The 21,772-nt window shown below is 30.7% G+C and overlaps 3 protein-coding genes and 2 long non-coding RNA genes across 11 annotated transcripts; 4 read left to right on the top strand and 1 right to left on the bottom strand.

The window, feature by feature from the left end:
• Nucleotides 1-2,520: 2,520 nt before the first annotated feature.
• LOC131666587 (uncharacterized) lies at nucleotides 2,521-4,676 on the top strand. Of its 2 annotated transcripts, none has more exons than XR_009302110.1 (4): nucleotides 2,521-2,704; nucleotides 2,786-2,958; nucleotides 3,024-3,243; nucleotides 4,159-4,676. It is a non-coding gene; the product is annotated as an uncharacterized LOC131666587 (long non-coding RNA). The 2 variants fall into 2 exon arrangements; XR_009302109.1 differs by having other exon boundaries at nucleotides 3,006-3,243.
• Nucleotides 4,677-5,031: 355 nt separating this feature from the next.
• On the top strand, nucleotides 5,032-8,848 carry LOC131666470 (uncharacterized). Of its 4 annotated transcripts, XM_058939152.1 has the most exons (8): nucleotides 5,032-5,138; nucleotides 5,276-5,399; nucleotides 5,470-5,677; nucleotides 5,744-6,216; nucleotides 6,286-6,463; nucleotides 6,537-6,764; nucleotides 7,345-7,574; nucleotides 7,711-8,488. In XM_058939152.1, the coding sequence occupies exons 2-8, from the start codon at nucleotides 5,280-5,282 to the stop codon at nucleotides 7,876-7,878; spliced, it is 1,605 nt and encodes a 534-aa protein (XP_058795135.1). In that variant the 5' UTR covers nucleotides 5,032-5,138; nucleotides 5,276-5,279; the 3' UTR covers nucleotides 7,879-8,488. The 4 variants fall into 4 exon arrangements, with proteins under 4 accessions (XP_058795135.1, XP_058795136.1, XP_058795134.1 ...); XM_058939153.1 differs by lacking the exons at nucleotides 5,032-5,138; nucleotides 7,711-8,488 and adding an exon at nucleotides 8,652-8,848 and having other exon boundaries at nucleotides 5,173-5,399; XM_058939151.1 differs by lacking the exon at nucleotides 5,032-5,138 and having other exon boundaries at nucleotides 5,173-5,399.
• Nucleotides 7,671-11,800, bottom strand: LOC131666471 (lipase 3-like). Of its 2 annotated transcripts, XM_058939155.1 has the most exons (9): nucleotides 11,623-11,800; nucleotides 9,885-10,086; nucleotides 9,677-9,797; nucleotides 9,353-9,599; nucleotides 9,141-9,290; nucleotides 8,977-9,061; nucleotides 8,772-8,914; nucleotides 8,527-8,693; nucleotides 7,671-7,810 (listed from the first exon to the last, which is right to left on the bottom strand). In XM_058939155.1, the coding sequence occupies exons 1-8, from the start codon at nucleotides 11,791-11,793 to the stop codon at nucleotides 8,541-8,543; spliced, it is 1,272 nt and encodes a 423-aa protein (XP_058795138.1). In that variant the 5' UTR covers nucleotides 11,794-11,800; the 3' UTR covers nucleotides 7,671-7,810; nucleotides 8,527-8,540. The 2 variants fall into 2 exon arrangements, 1 of the variants encoding a protein (XP_058795138.1); XR_009302096.1 differs by lacking the exon at nucleotides 7,671-7,810 and having other exon boundaries at nucleotides 8,665-8,693; nucleotides 8,772-8,880.
• LOC131666472 (uncharacterized) lies at nucleotides 10,395-11,988 on the top strand. Of its 2 annotated transcripts, XR_009302098.1 has the most exons (4): nucleotides 10,395-10,446; nucleotides 10,571-10,796; nucleotides 10,882-11,116; nucleotides 11,819-11,988. It is a non-coding gene; the product is annotated as an uncharacterized LOC131666472 (long non-coding RNA). The 2 variants fall into 2 exon arrangements; XR_009302097.1 differs by having other exon boundaries at nucleotides 10,571-11,116.
• Nucleotides 11,989-18,525: 6,537 nt separating this feature from the next.
• Nucleotides 18,526-20,981, top strand: LOC131666520 (farnesol dehydrogenase-like). The gene is made up of 5 exons (XM_058939267.1): nucleotides 18,526-18,760; nucleotides 19,497-19,662; nucleotides 19,730-19,856; nucleotides 20,065-20,209; nucleotides 20,296-20,981. Exons 1-5 carry the CDS (start codon nucleotides 18,629-18,631, stop codon nucleotides 20,485-20,487), a joined length of 762 nt encoding a protein of 253 aa, XP_058795250.1. The 5' UTR covers nucleotides 18,526-18,628; the 3' UTR covers nucleotides 20,488-20,981.
• The last annotated feature ends 791 nt before the right edge of the window (nucleotides 20,982-21,772 follow it).

The following is a 21,772-nucleotide window of genomic DNA, read 5'->3' as shown; positions in this document are numbered from 1 at the left end:
ATTATACATATATTTTACAGTAGTTAAAGAAATTAAATCGATTATAATAAATTCTACACTCTAATAATAAAATTGATAGAAATTTTTATTTCAACCAATTTTGATACTAAGCAAATCAATTCATTTCTTATATTTCAACACGGCTCTAAGTCGATTTACCAGCGAGCATCATAAAGCTTTCATCTGGTGCCGTCTATTTATAATACCGAGATAAAATATTGTCACTACGAAATCGAAATTTGTACCTTTATTGAAAATATTTTCGTCGTTTGTGATTGATACAGAATTATATTATTTCTAGTTTTGAATATTATTAGTTATCTAAAAAAACGTTTATTCAACATTTTTTTCAAATTATTTAACTATCATTTCTAAACAAATATCATGCTAAATGATTTTGATAATTTTTACTTACAATTCGCATTTCAGTAATGTGATATAATTACATTAAAAGAAATTGATTATAAACTTCAAAACATGATGAAGGATAAGATTCAAAGAGTTCTTTTTTGTATTACAGGAACTTATGTAAATTTACACTCAGTATAGCTAAAAATAATTAAAGAATTTACCGAAGTACGAAGTCTATCCGAAAGTATCGGGCCCACCTTTATATCTCCATGCTGGGGTTATTCTTCATCATCGGGCGAGAAGCAATCTTCAAAGTAATCTTCACTTGATTGTATAACACGGTTTCAGCGATGTTTCCATTTCTCGAAACAGTCCTGAAACTCATTTTTAGGCATGGCCTTCGCTCTTATACGAGCTCGTCGTAAAATTTTCAATCGTCGTTTTGTTATCGAATCGTCGTCCTTAGAGGGATTTTTTGAGTTTTCGAAACAGCCAAAGGTCACAAGGTGTTTGACTATATCGGGACTATACGGAGGTTGTCGAAGCAATGAGATACTGTGTTTACTTAGAAACTGCTGTACTTCGATGAATGCGTTGGCGCATTATGGTGATGGAGAAGCCAGTCACCACTTGATCAAAAGTGCGGGCGTTTTCTTCTCACTGCTTCACACAAATCTTTCAAAATTTAAATGTAATATTCTTTATTGATTGTTTGACCTGTCGGTGCATATTCGTGGTACACAACACTTCACAATCGAAAAAATCAATCAACATTGACTTAATATTGCTCCGACTTTGACGTGCTTTTTTATCATCATCGTATCATCGTTATTAACCATTACCAAGTTGTCCAATTTCTAAATAGTTTTAGTAGCGATTTCTGGACGAAGTTTTTTATGCTTTGCACCAAGCGATTTCGGAATTTCGTAACTTCTCACACACGTGTGTCATTTGTAAATTTGAAGTTAAAATTTTTCAAATTATAGTTTTTGATATTCCTAGGTTTTCTAGTTCCTGCATCGTCATACAACGATCTTGTTCGATCACCAATCGCACCCACTTAATATTATCCAATTTATTTGTCGTCGAAGGTCGGCCAGAACAAGAATTACTTTCAATAGAAGTGCGGCCTCCCTTGGAACGATTATACTACTTTTTTATTTGTATTTTCCTCATACATTCATTCCCAAAGATCTTCTGCATCATTTGAATAGTTTCCGAACTCATTTTTTTTAGTTGAAAACAAAATTTAATACAAATTCGTTGATCTTATTTTTCAGTCATTTTTAACAGTCACAAAATCTGCCAAACTCAAAAATAGCTTTGTAAACAAAGACACACTGCGTATGAACTATACATCCGACAGATATCAACAAGTACGTAGCTAATAGGTTCATGAGGCGTTAATGTTGACATTCATGCCCCGCAGTGGTTGTTTGAACATTATAGCGCGGATGTAAAGGTGGGTTTGATACTTTCTGAACAGGCCTCGTATAGACTAATATTTATATTTACAGAAGTACTTTGGTAAGTGAATAATTAATCAAATGAACTACACGTAACTATGCAGAAATAATGTCCCGATTAAAGTTAAAGTTAGATATCAGTTATGGTGATGATTTCGCATATGCGCTTATCGTTTCAAAATTACATTTACAAATTTTCATCTCAATTCACTTTCGCTCAAACGTTGATCATTGTGCACGAACATAGGGAATTCTCTGCTTGATATGTTATTTAAAAATTTTAGTGCTTACCCTGTAATTGGTTTACTTGGCTCCCCTTAGATGATTTGTGTAGGCAATTCATGATCATATAATATTCTAACTTTGATAGAATTCTTTTGTGGTCCTTAAAAATCAGTATGTACAAATATAAGCTTACAATAATGATGTCTACATTTGACTAGGTATTGTTTATTTTCGTAATGGCTTGTCACGTGTGTGAATAATTTTACATGACTAGGGTAAAATAACTCGCAAGTCAGCTGTCTCTTTATCTCATTCTCTGTATTCTGCCAACAAGTGACGGAGCGTTGACTTGACGTTATTGAACGTCATACGAAATTTTACTCAGACTGTATTATTATCTTATCTTTGCTATTAATAAACTTATTATTTAATAGTATTTGACTTCTTTTGTAAGCTGATTTAAATACGATATAAAGCACTCGACGCTTCGATATCTTCTTCCTGTCTAGTGCATGAAATGAACGAGTGCAAACGTACTTTGTATGCTTTGCTCTTTGTAAAAATAAGTGATTTGGTAGTGGTTGAGTTGTTATTTTCATAATAAAATTTACCCAGTAGGACTATGAATTTTAATACCGACTTACAAAGTTGCAAGTGAATCGGTAGTTTGAAAGCCTCTCCTATCTAGTCAGTGTGTGTACCAAAAAAAAATACGTAAAAGTATAGTAGAAAATTTGTTCCAGATAACCTTACATTTATTTCACTAATTCTCATAAATTACGTGGACAAATGTGACTCTGTTCCTGCGATCAGCATAACTTGAAAATCTTAGTTTTCCATGGCACCTAGTACGACAGAGAGGTTTTTGGCATTAATCAGCAGAAAATTACAACTGCATACGCCTACTACAGCTATGGTAATTATCGTGACATACGCTGTTCTATGCTCATAAATAAATATCAGCTTTTGTGATTTCCAAAGGAACTATTCAAGCTGGAAGGAAAATCACATTGAAATGCTCAAATTACCTAAACACCTCCACTCGATTGAACATGTTGGATTAAATCGTTAAATTAAATTCGTTGACTTGTTAAGTGATGGAGTACTTAGTCCGAATCGTCCAGGCGAGATGTATATTAAAACGTCCAACATCAGCATTGGTTATTATATAAATAACAAAACAACCAAACAAGCTTTCGAAGTAAGTGCTATTTGTTGAAAAAGTCGATTCAAGAAGTTGACTTATCGATCTAAGAAGGCAAACATTTTTCTTATGGAAACAAAGATTCTGTGTGACGTTGCGTCAGCTCTGATCTAACGACAAAACAACTTTATTGTTGAAAAAAGACACACATAGTTACGGCTTACATATTAAAATATGTATAACGGTTAACGAATAATACATCCATCAAACAATATGTACAAGATAAAAAGTGCGTCCAACAGACAAAAAGGACTATCAGGTTGAAATTAGCTGAACACGTTCATAATAAGGACCCCGATTCTGTTTTTACGAACCATAAGAGCGAAACGAACCGATATGAATTCAAAAATGTTCCCATATTCAGAATTTTATCCATGTTCAGAGTTTTAGTATCAGTTATAAAAGTTACCCTCCCTCGTGCATCGTTATAGTAGGGAAAAAACTCGCACACTATTGCGCTTGCCCTAAAATGAATTATTTATCCAACATATTCGATAGTTCAGCATCATATCAAAAAGATTGCTAAGAATAAACAACTTCTCAACTCATTTAAAACGCGATGGTTTCTCCATTTTCTACATACTTTTAGGCAAATACATTATGTAATATGCGTTAATTGTTATATGTGTTTAACATTTATGCAACAGCTACGTATGGCTTCTTTAAATAACAAGCTTGAAAAAGTCAGAAAATCATAGCTTACAAAACGTGGCAAAGAATTTTTGCTTGCTTTACTTCCGTAAAAACAACCTTGTCTCAGATCGATAAGACGATTCCTCAAATCAACTTCTACAACACTCATCCCAATCAAGGGAGATTATCAATGTAATTAAGTTAATGATTCAACAGGCACTGTTACTATTAGTCAAAATATTTAAAAATTTATTACAATGCTAGTGACTATTCTTACAGGATGGTGCTGTACAGAAGAGATTGAAAACAACAATTAACAATTAACAAAATTTAGTTATTTTGAGAAGATCAATCCATTTTATCCCTGAATTTTAGAGATAGAAAGATTTTTTATTTACGTGAAAAATATATATAAATAAAGCCTAAAGTTATTAAGCCCATATCTAATACTTCGATCATGCGTTTTTGGCTACAAGAGATTCGAAATTAAAAAAAAAAGTTGTTGATCTGAAACACTGATTTTTTTCGATATAAATATTTGACTTTCGGGGTATCGTTTTACTACCATAGGTAACGACTGACAATAGTAATATTTTTCTTAACTTCAACATTATTATTATGCTGTATAGTCACATTTATCACTGTATTTGTTTTCGTGATAAACCTAAATATTTTTTTCTTTTTCTACTATACATTTAATAACACCAGGATTTATTCATTAATAAAAAATTCATGTTTATTTGGTATCTAAACGGTATACAATGGCTATCACCTAAAGACTACATTTGCAAGTTTTTATCTCCGACCTATTATATATCTTAAATACGTATTATTAATTGTTAGCGAGGATAAAGAATGTTATCTTTAATCTATCATCGAAAAATCTTGTACATTCTCAAGATAAGTAGCGAAATAAAAAAACTTGCAAATCAACTATCTCTGTCTCCTTTTCTATATCCCCTTTTCTTCATCTAATTAACTACGTTACCGTGTGCACGTGGAGTGAACGCATAATATACGATGACTTGACGCTATTGTGTTAGCCGTGACTACACTATCAGCCAACGAGAATAGCAAAGTCATGGAGATAAAAATGTGTTAAATCAATTATATGAGAATCATACAAGAAGCTTATAAACATTGAGAATCATAGTGACTTGAAACTTGACTTGGAAAAGTATGACTGTCTTGTTATTGCCACTATCGTGACTTCTCTTATAAGCTGATTCAGGAACTATATAAAGCATTACGACTCAGAGGTTTGTTATTTACTCTTTAAAACTGTGCCTGACATGAATGAGTACAAACGTACTTCTTCAAGTTTTGCTCTTCGTAGATAAATAAGTGATTTGGTAGAGGCTGATTGTTTATTGTCGTGATAAAACTTACTTAACAGGACTATGAATTTCACCATCGAAAATAATATTCTCAAAGGTGCCAAGAAACCTATAAGCGAGGATCGTAAATTAGGTCAAGTAATTTGGAATGTTTTGAACAAAAGTCCTGATCATGTGGCGCAAGTAAGTAGAATAGTGTGGATTGTTAATGGCTAGTTAAAAATCCAGTTAAGTTTGTGGTGCACGTTTCTAGATTGACGCCGAAACCGGCGAGCAAACTACGTTCAGTCAAATGAAAGATCGTAGTATTTGCTGCGCCGTGTGGATGAAAGAACTGGCCATCCGTCCTGGTGACGTAGTGGTGGCGGTAACCCACAATCATTTGGACTGTTACCTACCGGTTTTTGCTACTTTTTTCGTCGATGCCGTTTTCAACGCATGGAATCAAAATATCACATTATGTAAGTATAATACTCATTCGTATGTGATCGAGTAATAATTAATTGATGAAATTACATACTATATAGTCTCGGCGCGACGATTCATAAAAATGTTCACTCCGAAATTAATATTCGCTTCCGAGAAAGTCATCGATGTACTCATAGAAGCTGCAACACTGGAGAACTTGAAGGTTCATTTTGTCGTATTTGGAAAACACTCGAATGTGCAATCTTTGAATGAAATTTTAAATGAACAAACAAAAGAGGAAATCGATAAATTTACGGTAGTCGACGAGAGAAGTGCACAAGACGTGGCAGCAATAATGCTGTCATCGGGTACCACTGGTTTTCCAAAAGGAGTCATGTTGTCGCACAGATCGATACTAATGGCAAACGTATCAAACCAAGGGAGAAAAATTTCAACTTATCTTTGGTACTCGACACTCGATTGGGTTAGCTGTATTTCTTTTATGTTCCAAACACTACTGAAATATAGTACTAGAATCATATCTCTCCGCATTGACCTTGAAAGCTTATTTCAAACCATTGAAAAGTACAAGGTACGTTGTTCAAAATTATATATTGTAACTGCTAAGGAAACGTGAAAATTAATAATTTCGATGTGAAAGGTCAATTTTGCTTTTGTTCCACCGATTCTCGTGAACTATATAGCGAAATGCGATATAGTTGAAAACTACGATCTACAAAGCTTAAAAATATTCGTAGTCGGCGGTTGCAAGCTCACACGTCAAGTTCTTGATGCTGTACAGCAAAAATTTCCAACTGTATTTATCCACAATGGCTATGGTATTATCACTTGTTATAATATTCTATGCTCATAATTAGATGTAGACAATATAAATGTCTGTAATTATCAAAGGATCAACTGAAACTGGAGGAGGAGTTTCTTATAAAACGGCCGAGATGTCAAAAAATGTGGATTCAATCGGGTTTGTTACTACGAATTGTCAAATCAAATTTGTCGATTTGACAAGCGGTCAAGCACTTGGATCGAATCAGCAAGGCGAAGTATGCATTAAAACGCCTAACATTACATTAGGCTATTACAAAGATCCCGAAGCAACCAAACAAGCTTTCGATGAGGATGGTAAGCGGCATAATATAACTCAAGGATGTTCTCCAGTTAAATGAAAAACAAGAAATTGTTTTGCAATGGAAATATGTTGTAGGCGAAGTAAACACAAGTGCTTACTTCTAAAAAAAATCCTGGCGCAAATATTTAATCAATTAAAAAAAAATCATATTATAAAAATTACTTCTCTTCATAACGTTTGATAATCTTATGACAACGTGCGCTATTCAACTAATATCTCATGAAATTATAAAACTCGCTAACAAGATTTTTCCTTAAGACATATTTTGAATTGATTATCATCGGAGGCATCGCAACATGTTTGAAAAATAGTATACATCCAGGCATACTAAGGAGAAAATATACGGTCAAGTAAAACAAAAAGCAATGGTTTTGATGATGTTTTTAAAGTTTTGATGATGGTATTTTAACAATTTTTTTCAATATTAAAAAAACCTAGTATTATCTTTTTCATATTTAATATTATTGCATTGATGTACAAAGTTAAAGCAATCCTCCTATAGTGTCTCGCTTCACTGGAGAACATTCTTAAAATATCATGTAATAAAATATTGATAATGTTGATTGCATCTAGGATGGTATCATACTGGAGACATTGGTTACTATAACGAAGCAGGTGAAATATTTATAGTCGACAGAATAAAAGAGATTATTAAATATAGAAACAGCCAGATCTCCCCGGCGGAGATCGAAGAAGTTTTGTTATCCCATCCAGAGGTACGTGAAGCAGCTGTGGTGGGAATCCCACGCGAGCTTGATGGCGATTGGCCTGTAGCTTTCGTGAAAAAACTGCCTAGTAGTCGAGTAAGTTTATATTTTTGTACATGATGCTCATGCTATAATGTTGCCTTGCTCAATGTCATGATAAATAATATAGCTGCAATAGATGACATTGCAAATACGTCTTTCTCACTTACGTATTGTTTTCTCAATAATCCAGCTAAGCGAAGATGATCTCTTCAAACTCACATCGATTCTCGAGGACTATAAGAAATTACGTGGTGGCATCTATTTTCTAGACGATTTGCCACGAACTGGATCTGGAAAAATAGCGAAAAAAGAATTGAAGCAGCTAGCTCAAAATTTGATTAATCAAAAATCGTTTTAATTAATTTTTTGAGGGATCTACATTTGAAAAGAATCGCTACCGCCGTTGACTAATCAGCTGTTTTTTATGTGTACTATTATGTGTACTATTATGTAAATATGATGAATCTAATGTGTGTTTTACTATAACAGGATATGCGAATTGTTTAAAAAAAGTATTATCCAGCATGCACATACAGTATTAATCTCTCCGCATGAGTTTGACGAATTTAAATAAAGAATTACGATAATTAATAAGGAAATACAAAATAATTATCACTGTTAAATTCAAGTGAATTTAAAAGGATAAACTCGACGGTATTGTTAGCTTTACGAAAGAACTAATTAATCCACAGAATTGTTTGAAACTTTTATTGTTTGTGTATACCTGTGATACTACTTTCTAATAATATTTGTTCGACGTGTTATTTACTTTTATGTTATATAAAAATTGATAAGAATGTATATCTACAGTTGCAAAGTTTATATTGACACCTCATTCAATAATATGTTGATATTAATTAAGTCTTTGACCAATGAACTGTCGAAATTTCATGACAAGGCCGTATAAATACTTCTTTAATCTAACACTTCTAAAATAATGACATTTGTAGAATAATAAATTATTCATCATACATCAGTCATTATTCGTGCTGTATTCTGTACGTACATGATTAAAGTTGACTACTCATTAGACTGTTCGCGAATAATTTCCAGTACTCGATTGTATAAAACCTCTTTATCTTCATCCAGCCACATATAGTCCAAGTGGTTGAAGTTAGTTATTTTTTCCAGTGCCACCACATTGGGGAAAATGCTGCTCAATGTTTCAACGTCCTACAATCAGACGAGTTTATATACGTATAGTCAGAATTGAAAGATTCGCAAAATATAAGAGAAAATATAATTACGCACTCGGACATTGGAATAAACATCGCTGTCGGAGTAAAATAAGGCTTGGGGCGAAGTAACTCTGGTCAAATCATACTTTGACGGTATTAAAGAATCACGTCTTATGCTTAATCTGAGAAATCCAAAATTGTAAGGTCTAAACTCTCCTAAAATATAGCTTAATAGATCACTGAATTAAGAAAAAGTTGTATGGCAATAACATTCTTACCGGTCTTTAAAAACTGAGCATATTGATCTACCATGAAATAAGAAGCACCTGCTGGAGCGTACTTTAGTATAATTGGTATATAAGTCTGTGTGTAACAATAGTGTAATTACTATAGAGCAAAATTTCAATATTTTTTATCAAATCAAGTCAAAGAAAATATTTACTGTATTCATGCGATTAACGTGAACGATGTTATTCAGAAAACCGTTACAGAGTAGTTGACCTGAAGTTTTAACGCACACATCTTTCCCAATGGTTTGAATGAGCTTCGATTGTGGTAGTATTTGATAGGCTTGACTAGACAAAATCAGAATCTGAAAGTAAAACGACACAGTAATGTCAGAAAAATATCAGTGACAGTAAATTCGATACCAACCTTTGCTGGAACTGATAAAGATAGAAGAGCCCTTGACAGAGAACTAAAAGGTGGGGTAAAAAGTACCACTGGAGCAATGCTCACAACAACGTGCATTTTATCATTGTACTCCGGTTTAGCAGATAGAAGCATGGCACTAAGTGTATTTCCCATCGAATATCCGATGTACGATAGCTTTGTTTTGTTCGTTTTTTCGAGAACTGTGTCGATGAACAGGGGTAAATCGATTAATCCTAGTTCATCCATGCTATTGAAAAAGAGATCTTGAACATTAATCGCATAGAGTTTTATGAATAGCGAGTAATAATGAAAACAATGAAATACCTGAAACCCCAATATTTAAGATTATCACTGTTAACTGAATATTTGACATGACGCCTGGAATAAGTGTTGCCGCGAAAATTACCTATCCAAACGTCGTAACCAGCGTCTGCTAACATGTATACTGAAAAACAATAACGGTAGTCTCGGTCATTTAATTGATAGTACGAAGTAAATATTTTAAATTCGAATCCAGCGAATAACTTCTTACGCAGTGCTTGTTGAGGTCCTAGTATGGCAAAAAAGTCAGAGCTTCCAAATAGACCATGGCCGATGTAAACGACTGATTTGCCGCTAGCTGCAGGGTTCGATGGACTTCCACTAACTCTGTGTAATGTTAAAATGTACCCATCGTGTGTTGTTACTTGATATTCCTCAGCAGTATATCCTTTGTATTGTTCGACAAGTCCGATCTACGAATAAATTATGAGAAACGTGTAATATTGAGGTCTATGTTTTTTACATTAAGAATATAGCAAAAATGACAGATTTAATATTAGATTTTACATAAAATGTAATTTGAATTAAAAAAATGTCTGTTAAATATGTATCGTATCTTCTATATCGTATCTATATATCGTAGTTAGAAGATTTGTCATAAACATGTTTTGTATGTTTCGAAAGGTATTTGGAAATTTTCTGAAAATCACTGTGCTCGAATATTGACTTCCATTCTGAGAAGTCTCTTGTGGTGCTTCATTGTACTAAATTAACCTCGTCATAAAGACCATCTGTAATCTTATTCTGTGATCTCGCGTTATATTTTATTTGATGTAAGTTGAACTCTGCCCAATCAATTAATTTCCGTCTAACAATAATACTTTTATGATCCATTTATTTTTATATAATTTTAACATAAGTTTACATAATATTAATTATTACATATAATTTTTGTAGAACTATGAATTTAGTTATGCGGAGGTGCTAGAATAAGTATTTTTATTTACAAAACAAACTTCTGAAAATAATAAGTGAAAAGAAATTCATAAAAGATAACGCACGCCAACAAAACTTCAAAATGTAAAAAACCCAGAAACGCGATAGTATATATCCGTAGGTTTTCGAAGTGCTGAATCCGAATGTGGCATCAGATGTAATCAATCACAAGTGCTGTCTTGAGATGGTTTTACTAGTATTTGGAAAAAAATTTATACACAGTATTACATAACCTCAAACATAGCAAATAATTGTGATTTTTGTACTTTTAGGTTAGGATATATAGAGAATCTCAGGTGATGGATCGATTCCGAAGTTAAATTCAGATTCAGTGCATCGAGAATATTTTCTGAAATATATTATCGCGTTTCTAGGTATTTTTTAGATGTCGGCATGTGTAATTATCCACTGTGGGTGCATCAGAATTATACATTAGAGTCCTTATGTTATTATAATGAACTAAATACAAAAATCATCAAACAAAAACTAAAAAAGTGGATTCTATAGGTTAGTAGTTAATGCTCTGTCATTATACGGACATTAAAGTCAATTGTGATATCTCGGTGATTCTGAATATAATAATTTGTTTTTATATTTTTATAATATATGAAATTACTACAAATTACTAGAAAACATTACGGAAGTTTAATTATTTTTACTTCGATTTGTTGTATGATTGCTGATTATAGTAATGATATTGCAGATTAAATTTCATTAATTCAAAATTATGACACTGCCGGTAATGACAATATACATTTATTTATTAATATAAATATATATGTAGATGTGCATTGTGGGAATGTTTATTTGAATATTATCTTATATCCCCGCACAAAGACAAAAATATTTGACAAGTAAGTAACAAGACGCTGTGGTATATCAACTTAAATCTAAAGACTAAGTTAAATTAATTTATATAATTATATAAATTCTTATGGTATATCATTACCGAACAATTTTATAAGATATTTTAATAAAAAGTTAAGTTTGCTGCATGTCGCTTTATAACTTACGAAATCGAGCACTGCATTTTCGGCACTCCTTTCGGTCATTTCTTTGGTTGTTCTAACTCTGACAATATTAGAATCTTCATTTTGAATAATTTTTCTAATAAATTTCCAAAAGCCCAACACTTGTGGCGAGAAACAAACAATGGCAAAAATTATTATGAAATATTTTTTCATTTTTACAAATTTTATCACTTTGCAGTTTCGAAATGAATTGAAGACGTAAGCAGAGAGCTCAAATAATCTTGGGCCGTTCAATTATTTATAAGACTTTTTCACAGCTGTGAATTTGCAGCTGTGTTTAAAGATAAAGTATTACGTTGATAAGGCTGACTTTGAAGGAAATGTAATTGGATTAACAGTTGCTTGACTTGGAAAAGGTATAATCCAAAGAGTACTGACATAATATTTCATGTATAAATAAAAGAAAATTTTTTCCATTTAATTCCTTTTTCTACGTCGAGAGTACTTATAACAACAGTTGTTAGTAATTGATAAAGCTTTTAATTCTGAACATAAAAGTTAACCCTTAAAGAGCTAACGTTTTATTAAATGGTAATAAGTATTTCGAATAGAAACAAATTAAACGTTTCTTCAATTTATTGCTGTAAGCAAAAATTAAATTTCCTTTGATATAAAATTATTTGATAAATTACATACAGCATGTGTGTGAAGTGACGAAAAAAATTAAAAAAACAATATATGGCCTGATACTTATTGTGTAAGTTCAGTTTCATTTACCGTTATTTGCATAATTGTATGAGTTTGCGTACAAAATATAGGTTTGCAAAATTTCGGAAAAAAGTTAAAGTTCCGACAATTAAAGTAACAATGAAAATAAAGTTTTTTATTGAATAAGATTTCGACGACAAGTTCACCGACCCATTTTATTATAAGTGATTTGTTAGTATTTACAATGAAATAATATTTTCAAAGAAAAAGGTATGATAGCCATACAAGTGTTAAATACATATTTTCATCTTTTTATCATGCAAAATTGTTCCAAATATTTACGCTACATTAACTTTCAAACATTTTTGATTTGCTGGATTCAGTGACGTTCGGCAGTCGTATAGTATTTCCTCCTATACTAATCACTACGATCACCTGCTGCAATACTAATAATTTACGATATTAATATTCCTTACATTCTTAGTGCTATAAACTATTTAGCCCTACACAGAAGTGTTACATCCAATTTTTTTATTTAATTGGATATTGAATTAATTCAAACGAAAAAAGTTATGAAGTTGACTTTCGGCTTATTATATTTTTATATCGTCGTTATATTGCTATCATCAGCAACTTTCCTGGTAAAAAACATGCCAAGAAAAAATTTCGATAGAATTAATAAAAAATGTAACAATACTTTTCTTTATTATTTTAATAAAGAAAATTGATAAATTTTTCAAATTTCTAAATATTAATGAAATCTAGAATACGTGTTTTGAGTTACATCGAATTTCGGTATATCAAATATCTAATGTATTCATCCACAGAAACATAAACAGTATAATAAACCCATAAATCCAAGATTATTTTGAATATAACGGAAAACGCAACAAGGCAATAGGACAAATAAACAGTCCAACTAAAACTACCTAACAAAATTATAGACACAGCAAATCAAAACAAATAGTTTCTAAATCAATTGAGCATGAATACATAGAAGTAGAAAACAAAAATAGAACATCAAAATGAAAGAGTCAAAACAAACAAAAGTGGCAATCAAATAGAAATTAACGTAAACAGATAGATACTGGTAATTGAAATGACACGCAATCAATCGCATTATTTACTCAATATAGAAAATAATACGAAAATAGAATTACAAGATCTACTCTCCCTGAATGATATTATTTCTAAACATAAGCTTATATATTAATATTAACGTCAATGCAAGAAGTTTAAATGCAAATTAGAAACTGTCAATGAGATGACGACAAATACAATTAACGTAATAGTATATTCGGAAACATGAAAATTAACTCATTGAATTAAATCATTGAATATAAATTTTATTATAACTACTGCAATATCAATAACACAAGTAAAGTTTTAAAGTACATTAAAAATAATATTGAATATAAAACTGAACATAAAATTTTAACATTTTTTAAAATATAAAAAATTAAAATATACTAAGCTGTGATATAACATTAAGTAAACAAACTAACTATACAATTACAAGATTATATAGATGTCATGATAATGATAAAAAATTTGGAAGAATATACAATTTCATGTAAAAATATAAGAAGCTACATAATTATTGTAATTATTGGAGATTTTAAGATTAACATAAAAAATTTTAAAAATAAAATACAAAATTTTTGTTAAATCTTGTTAATAAATAATATATATAATTATTTTAAGGGTTCACTGATCCATCTGAAAACAATCGAAATTGTAGGACCCGCATGGATAACGTATTTGTAAAGATTAATAAAACAGTGCAGGCATTTAAATTACATGAAACAGTAACGAATACAAATTTGATAGAAACAATTTACAACAAGAACAGAAAAAAATTTTTAGTTAATTCATAAAACTAAAAAAATTATCAAGCAAACGAAATTGGAATGACATATTGTCTATGAAGGATTTAGAATAGGCTATCGACAAATTAATGTATAAAATACAATAATCAATTAAATAATCAGCAAAAATTAACACAAAAATTAAGAGATAATAACCTAAGCAATAATGGGTAACTCTATAAATCATATCATTTTATAACAACACATAAATACTATATAAAACATATGAAAAAAGATTAAATACTATAATGAAACAAGTGATATTATTGAAAGAACAAAGAATGTTTGATAAAACAGGAAGTTTCTTTATTTATTTAAATCCAAAGTACAATACATAGATTATATGATTGTAATAAGTACACATATATTTCACAATAAAAATTGTAATCCAACAGAGAAAATATATTCTTGTTCGCTGGTCTGCACTATAATTAGAAACTTAAAAAATAAAGGAAAAAACTTAAAAAGTAAGACAGAAGCATAATGATTGAAATGGTTTAACTTCGTCTGTACAATAATAGTTTAATTTTACTGTTATTATAATCTTCTTCGTTAGAATCTGAGTAATGTAATAATCCTTATTCTCTTTTCTATTCCTTGCATAAATGATCTTTTCTGTGTGGTTAAGTCTTGCTGGACAAGTAAGACCTACTGCACACATTATTCTAGTATAGTGTGGCAAACTTGTTTGATGTAGTATAATTGAGTTACATTTGCAAAATCTAAAAATTATCATTAACAACTATTAGATCTTTATATTTTTTATTTAATTTTAGTGAGTATATTGGATTTTTCGTGCCTCTACCAAAATAGAGTAGTACTCTATTATTTCTTAAATAGTTTATGTCCCCGTAGGTCATCGTGATACAGTTTCGATCGATGCTGATTAGGTTTTCCAGGGGCAGACTCTATTTTTGTAACTTTTGCCTTGATATTATTTATTTCAGCTATTTTATTTATAGTGTCAAAAAGAGTTTCAGTCGATTTATATTTTTGATATTATTGTATAATGTAGATTTTGATATAGAATATAAAGCTTTTGTAAATTGTATTTTTTTGAAATCTTGTGATAATGTTCATTGTAATCATCCTGTTTTTTATTATCATGATCGCTTTGTTGATTAAATAATTTCATAAATTGATTTGCATAATGATACTAAAAGTATTTGAAAGTATATAAATTATAAACTAAACCAGTCAAAAGAATAATTAATTGATATAGAATCAATGAAAATTAGTGACAAAATCATTACAAATAAGAACAAAATTGCTCATACCTTAAATAAATTTTGTAGTACCAAAAAAGATTTGGAGCAAAAATAACAGTAGATATTAGAGAACTACAGCTTATAAATATAATAATATTAAATCTTATTGCTCCAAATATAATATTCGGAGCCGGAGATAGAACGTTACAAACTAATTATAGAGCTATATAATTAACATCAAAAATTGGGAAAAATTTTTTATAAAAATAAAATAATCTGAAATAAATAAATTAGGTTTAGGAAAAAATGCACTGTCTCATATCAGAAATGTAATAGTAAATAGAACAGATAATAACCAGAAAATTATATCAACAATCCTTCATTTGGCAAAAGCGTTTGATACAATGGATCATAATATATATTTTTGTAATTTATTTTATTTAATATCACATCGATAACTTGACCATTAACGACTGGAAATACATATTACAAAAGTTTTACATTAGTTTTAACTAAATATGTACAAGTAGTATAATAAATACATAAAAAGATCACTGTGATTACATAATACAAATAATAATATCTTATATTTTATCAAGGAGTTTGATGTCTGATAAGTAATTTATCACTTTAGGAAACATCTGAAAATCATTGAGCATTTTCTTGACTCTACTGGGTAGATTATTTTTTCTTCTTTCTTCAGCAAAAGAAGGACATTCAATTAGAATGTGTGGAATTAACATTCTAACTTTGCAATGATCGCATTTAATCAGAGCATGTTTTTCCAAAATGTGTTGATGCGTTAATAAAGTGTGCCTAATTCTCAGCCGAGTTAAAATTCTTTGTTCTTTTCTCGATAGCTTGCGGTTTTGAACTTTCATATAAATGTCATCTCTGATTAAGTTCAAGAAGGAAGGATTAGATTCTTTCCATTTATTTTGCTATTTCAGTAAAATTGCTTTAGGCATCATTTTCTGTACATTTTTAACTAGTAATAGAGAATCATCTACTAGACATCGATCGATAGTTGTCTATCGTGTTATTGCAGTAGTTCTCTTGAATACCAACGAGTTTAAGTTAGGAGATTTAATCATATAGTTAATCAATTTGTTATATATTTGTCGTAGTTTTGTATGAATAATTTAGGTAAGATGATCTTCAGTGTAAAGATTCTGCAGTTGCTCGAAAACATGATCAAAATTGACAAAAAAATGACATTACTATATCCTCTTGATTTGGCCAAATCAAGTGCTTTGAAAAGTAAAATACATTTTGCTTCAGTCTCGGAATAAGACCTATGTAAAGTGACCTGAATTTCTTCATTTTTATCCCGAAAGATTATTCCAGCTCCAGAACCTGAATTATTTTTAGCACCGTCTGTATAAATGACGTTAGTTGAGTCGAGAAGAGGATTTGAGTTGTGTGCTTGATTCGAGATTTTCATATCACCTACTTCAGCCGGATTAATTGGATGGACTTTAGGTAACGTTTCTGGTATTTCCATATAGAGTTCAATTAATATTTTTTCCAATCTTTTTGCGAAAAATTGAGTCTGGAATATTTTGAATATCGTCAGGGTTAACATACACTTGTTGGTGAAAACTTAAAATATGAGGAAATCCTGGACTAATGAAACCAGATTTAATGAAAGAAATTTTCAATTCTAGTTTTACATTGTATTTGTTTAATTATTTTTTTAGAATATCATGCGGGATGATCGAGCATACATTCGATAAAATTAGTCTTTTTGCTCGTACCATCAGAGGTCTTATTGACACTGGAGTTTCTTTTCTTGAGATTTGTTTTTCGTTAAGATCATCCGCTAATGCTTTGGAAGACAAATAAATACAAACATCCCTTATTTGATATTCGCGAGGTAAATGTAATATTTTTCGTAGTGGTAAGCTTAGCTATCTTGTTTACATAATCTTTAATTGAGCTTCCACCGATTAAATCTATAATTATAGCTTAATTTTTTTTGGGGAAATTGTCGATTTTAATTGCACTTGCATAGTTTAGTTATGTTGGCTTGTGAACCTCTGTAGTCAGAAGTTGACATGTTAAGAATCTGTGCTGCATCAGGTGCACCTACAACAGGTTATTGCGTAAATTCACTATACGTAATGAGAGTCAGAATTGAGTAACATGAAATATACTACACTATCGAAAAGAAAAGCACTCGCAATCACAACATAACAGAAAAGGTGTAAACACGTCTGACTAGTATGGAGATTGTAATCATAATATATTATTAAAGAAATTGGAATTTTTGAAAGTATTGCGTTGATTGAAGTTACAGTAAAATTTTTTATAGTAAAGAGAAAGTTAAATTTAACTAGATTATTGTAAAAAATCGGCTGCAATAGAATATTCATAGAACAATATACAAAATTTTGCAAGTAAAACCGAGATCGCAAAAAATATATCAATTTTCAGGACTACACTATGCTGATTAAAACTTCATTCCAAGAGCAGAGAGGTAAACAGAATTTTTGTTGTAAAAAAGAAGTTTACCATATTTCGAGAAAAATAAAATAAGAGACTGAAACACTAAAGAACTTAGGTAAACTTTCTTTCCTCCTCTGTTTCTGTATTGATAATGATTCTCTATCTTAAAATACGTAGTTTTTATAATTATAAAAATGTCTACTTTGCTATAAAAATAGTAAACATATCCTTAATCAATAAAGTTGTGAGAGATTTGAATCACAGTTATTATAGAAAGCGTGAATGTTAAAATGTAACAATATATTGTGTAAGATCACAAACTGAATTATCCGTAATCTTTATTTTATTTTTTTATTTTAATCTGGCTACGAGGATAATTCCTCGGCATTTCAAAAACAAGTGATCTTAAATTCTGGTCAATATCTTACGAGTAAGACTGCATTCGTTTGGTTGTTTTTATTGATTGATATAACGAATCAATGCAAAAATATCGGCGAGTGACGTGCTCAAGGTTGAAAGACTAATTACCTATCATCTATCAAGTACCACTTTTCGTTTGTATTTATCAATAGATTAATAACAGATGTTGATGAATCATTGGATGAAACGTAAAATTTAACTCGCAAGGTAGAATACTGCTATGTCATATCGACGATATGCGATTTCAATGCTAATATATAGCGTAACACTTATATATTATTGAGTGGATTCACTGCACAGTCACCAGTTGCCATTGGCTCGTTCAACTGAACGCATCGAGATAGTCTGCCTTCAGGCGCAGTGTGGTCAATCGGATTTGTTTTCTTAATTGCTAAAATGGAACGTTGGAGGGGGAAAGTGGCAGTTGTGACTGGAGCATCAGCCGGTATTGGTTTGGCTATTGCCAAAAGTCTGATTCGTGAAGGATTGACTGTTGTGGGCCTTGCCCGCAGGAAGGAAAAGATGCTGGTAAATTTCCATTCAGCTACGTGTTTTATGTATTATTCCAAAAGATATTAACTAAAAAGGACATTTTTTCAGATTAGAAATAGTTTTTTTGTCGATTATCGTACCATTTTCTATTATACTTTAATATTTAAATATTTCAAACTATCAAAATACCTTTTAAATTAGTTCTATCGGTTACACGGGGAAAACATATTTGCATAAAAATTACAGAGATGACTAGTAGAAATTACAAATAGTTTTTATAAGGTTCAGTAATATAGAAAATCCCTGTTGTATTTATAGTTCCGTAGTCAAACTTACTAACATTAGCTAAATACAATTAAAATACATTCTTGTTTGTAGAAAATACTTTTACATGGGAACTTTTAACAACGATGAAATTAATTAGTAAGCTAACTTTTTTTTAATGAATTGTCGACGTTGAGATATCTGAAGTCAGCTGTAGTAGCCTAGTAGCTAGTAACACGGTGCACAGTGGCCGTTCTGTCAATGAACTTTTTCCCTGAGAAACGAAGAGGTAGCTAAACATATACGACAGCTTTTCTTCCCATCGGAATTGTGAATTTCATTACGTACTCATTAACGATCTCTTCCCAAAAGCTTTTACGTGCTATGGACTCGGACTATTGTTCTTTTTACACGAACATAAAATTTAAAGAACAATTGTATTGAATAAATTGACGGCGTAACTTCAGCAATAAAAGACAATTGAAAGCACTTGATATTAATCTTCCAGAACGAAATGAAAAGTGTGAAAGGACCTGGAAAGTTCATCGCTAGAGAGTGCGATGTATCCAAAGAAAAGGACATCGACGAAGCTTTTGATTATGTCAAGGACACGTTCAAAACAATCCATATTCTTATCAATAACGCTGGCATCGTTAAAATTAATACGATCGAAGGTAATGCATGGGTAATATCGAGGATAATCCGAATGACTATTTAATTTGATATTCTTCAATGATCTAGATTCTGACTTGAAGGATATGCAACAAGTCATCAACGTCAATTTTGTGGCTCTTGTGCACTGCTCAAAACGAGCAATAAAATTAATGAAAGAAGGCGGTCACGAAGCACACATCATCAATATAAACAGGTACTGAGCGTTCTACTTGCAAACGTTGCCAATATAAGTAGAGGCACAGCTATTAACGGCACGTAACTCAATACAAAAATAATTATGCTATTATTCGACGCATCCTCCAATTATTGTAAATTAATGTTTTTTACGTTGAATATATATCATTTTTTTTCTGTGTTTCCTTAAAAACTGAAAGTCTTTATTGATACCCGTTTGCTTACAGTACTGCGGGCCACAAAGTACCAAACGTCGTATTTCCCGATGGCAAGAGAGTGGATTTGAATGTTTACTCACCCACCAAATTCGCTGTTACCTCGATCTCTGAAGTTTTGACTAACGAACTATTGGGCAGTAAAATCCGTGTCACGGTAAGAAATTCTATCATCATGATAATTGTTTTGTGCTATGTACATTTTCGCGTATGCATCGATCAAAAATATTTTCCATTTTTTAGAGTATTAGTCCGGGATATGTAAAAACTGAAATTGGAGGAGATGACATAAAAAGTATCTCTGGAAAGGAAGAAAATAAGGTTCCAGCTTTGAATGCAGAAGATATAGCGGATGCCGTTGTGTACATTGTTGGAACTCCTCACCATGTTCAAATAACTGAGCTGAAGATAAGACCATTGGGAGAATATTTTTGATTGTAAAATACTCGCGTTTTATCAAGCTAAATTTATAAGTCAGAAATATCACATTTTAAAATATGTGATAAAAAAATAAAATCGTATAGCCTGCCAAATGCATGAACAATTTAAAAAGAATGTTATCCTCATTTCACGAGTTGATGTACTAAATTGTCTTCACCATTCTTTGAGATTTTTTAATTAAAGGAAAAAAATGCACGGTTTTATTATATACACAAACTATTGTGCCCAGTAATATGGTATGAATCAGCGTATATTAATGCTGTTTATATTACTGTGTACTCACGCTGCGTTATTGTTCACAATAATTTGTATATATACAATAAAACTGTATGTAATTGTCCGCACGTCAAGAACAAAATCTCAATATTAAATCATTGTATATATATATAGTATTTGAAAAGATGTTCTATTGTTCTGTTGTTTTGTATAACTTCATAATTACTTTCATTACTTTTATCTGCCATTTGTAATAAATAAATTTTAAAGCATATCAAGCTCCGTATTGTTACCGATTATCCAATTGTCTGCCATGCTGTTCGTTAGTTACCAACCAGATAAAGCTAAATACGTTTTTAATCTGCTGAAAAATCACAATTTGTTTATCCAAGTTAAAAAATTTCTTTCGTAAACGGTATCTTGAAGAAGCTTATTTAAAAAATGTTAATAATGAAATAAATCTGATGAAATTTTTTTACATTAATATATCGGTGATTGTTAAAGCTTTTTGATCTTAATTTTTTTGATAGATACAATACAAATTACTTTTAAAATACTTTTTTTTTAAATTAGTTATTTTTAGAAGTTACTACAATTTTTATTTATGCATTCAAAATGAAATCATTAAAATTTTGAACTTAATATTTTTCCAACGTCGCAATTCAATTAGGGATAGTCGAAGGAGTTGGAAAAAATAAAAAAGATACTATAATTATTTTCGAAAATTTTTATTTTTTACTTTTATATTTTTATTTATTTATTTTGCAAATGTATTGTGTGAAGTAGCTAAAACAATTTAACTTTTTTAATCATCGACTCGTGATTAATTACAATTCTTTGTACTATATTATCAAAAGTAAATATCAACTTTATCAAAACTACTGAATATGTACACGTTGTAATTATTGATGAATATACTGGGATTATAGAATAGGTTAATTTATAATAACAATTTTAATGTATGTTACGTTTCAAATAATGATTAATAACTGCAATACTCAAATGTTCAAAGCCAAAAATAACAAAATACTACTTGATTATCACAGTTCGTGACATTTTATTT

Source organism: Phymastichus coffea, unplaced genomic scaffold, assembly GCF_024137745.1.
Source record: "Phymastichus coffea isolate CEN01 unplaced genomic scaffold, Cenicafe_Pcof_1.1 PCOF00059, whole genome shotgun sequence".
In the NCBI taxonomy this organism is placed as follows: Eukaryota; Metazoa; Arthropoda; class Insecta; order Hymenoptera; family Eulophidae; genus Phymastichus; species Phymastichus coffea.
This window is presented reverse-complemented; position numbering and strand designations above follow the sequence as displayed.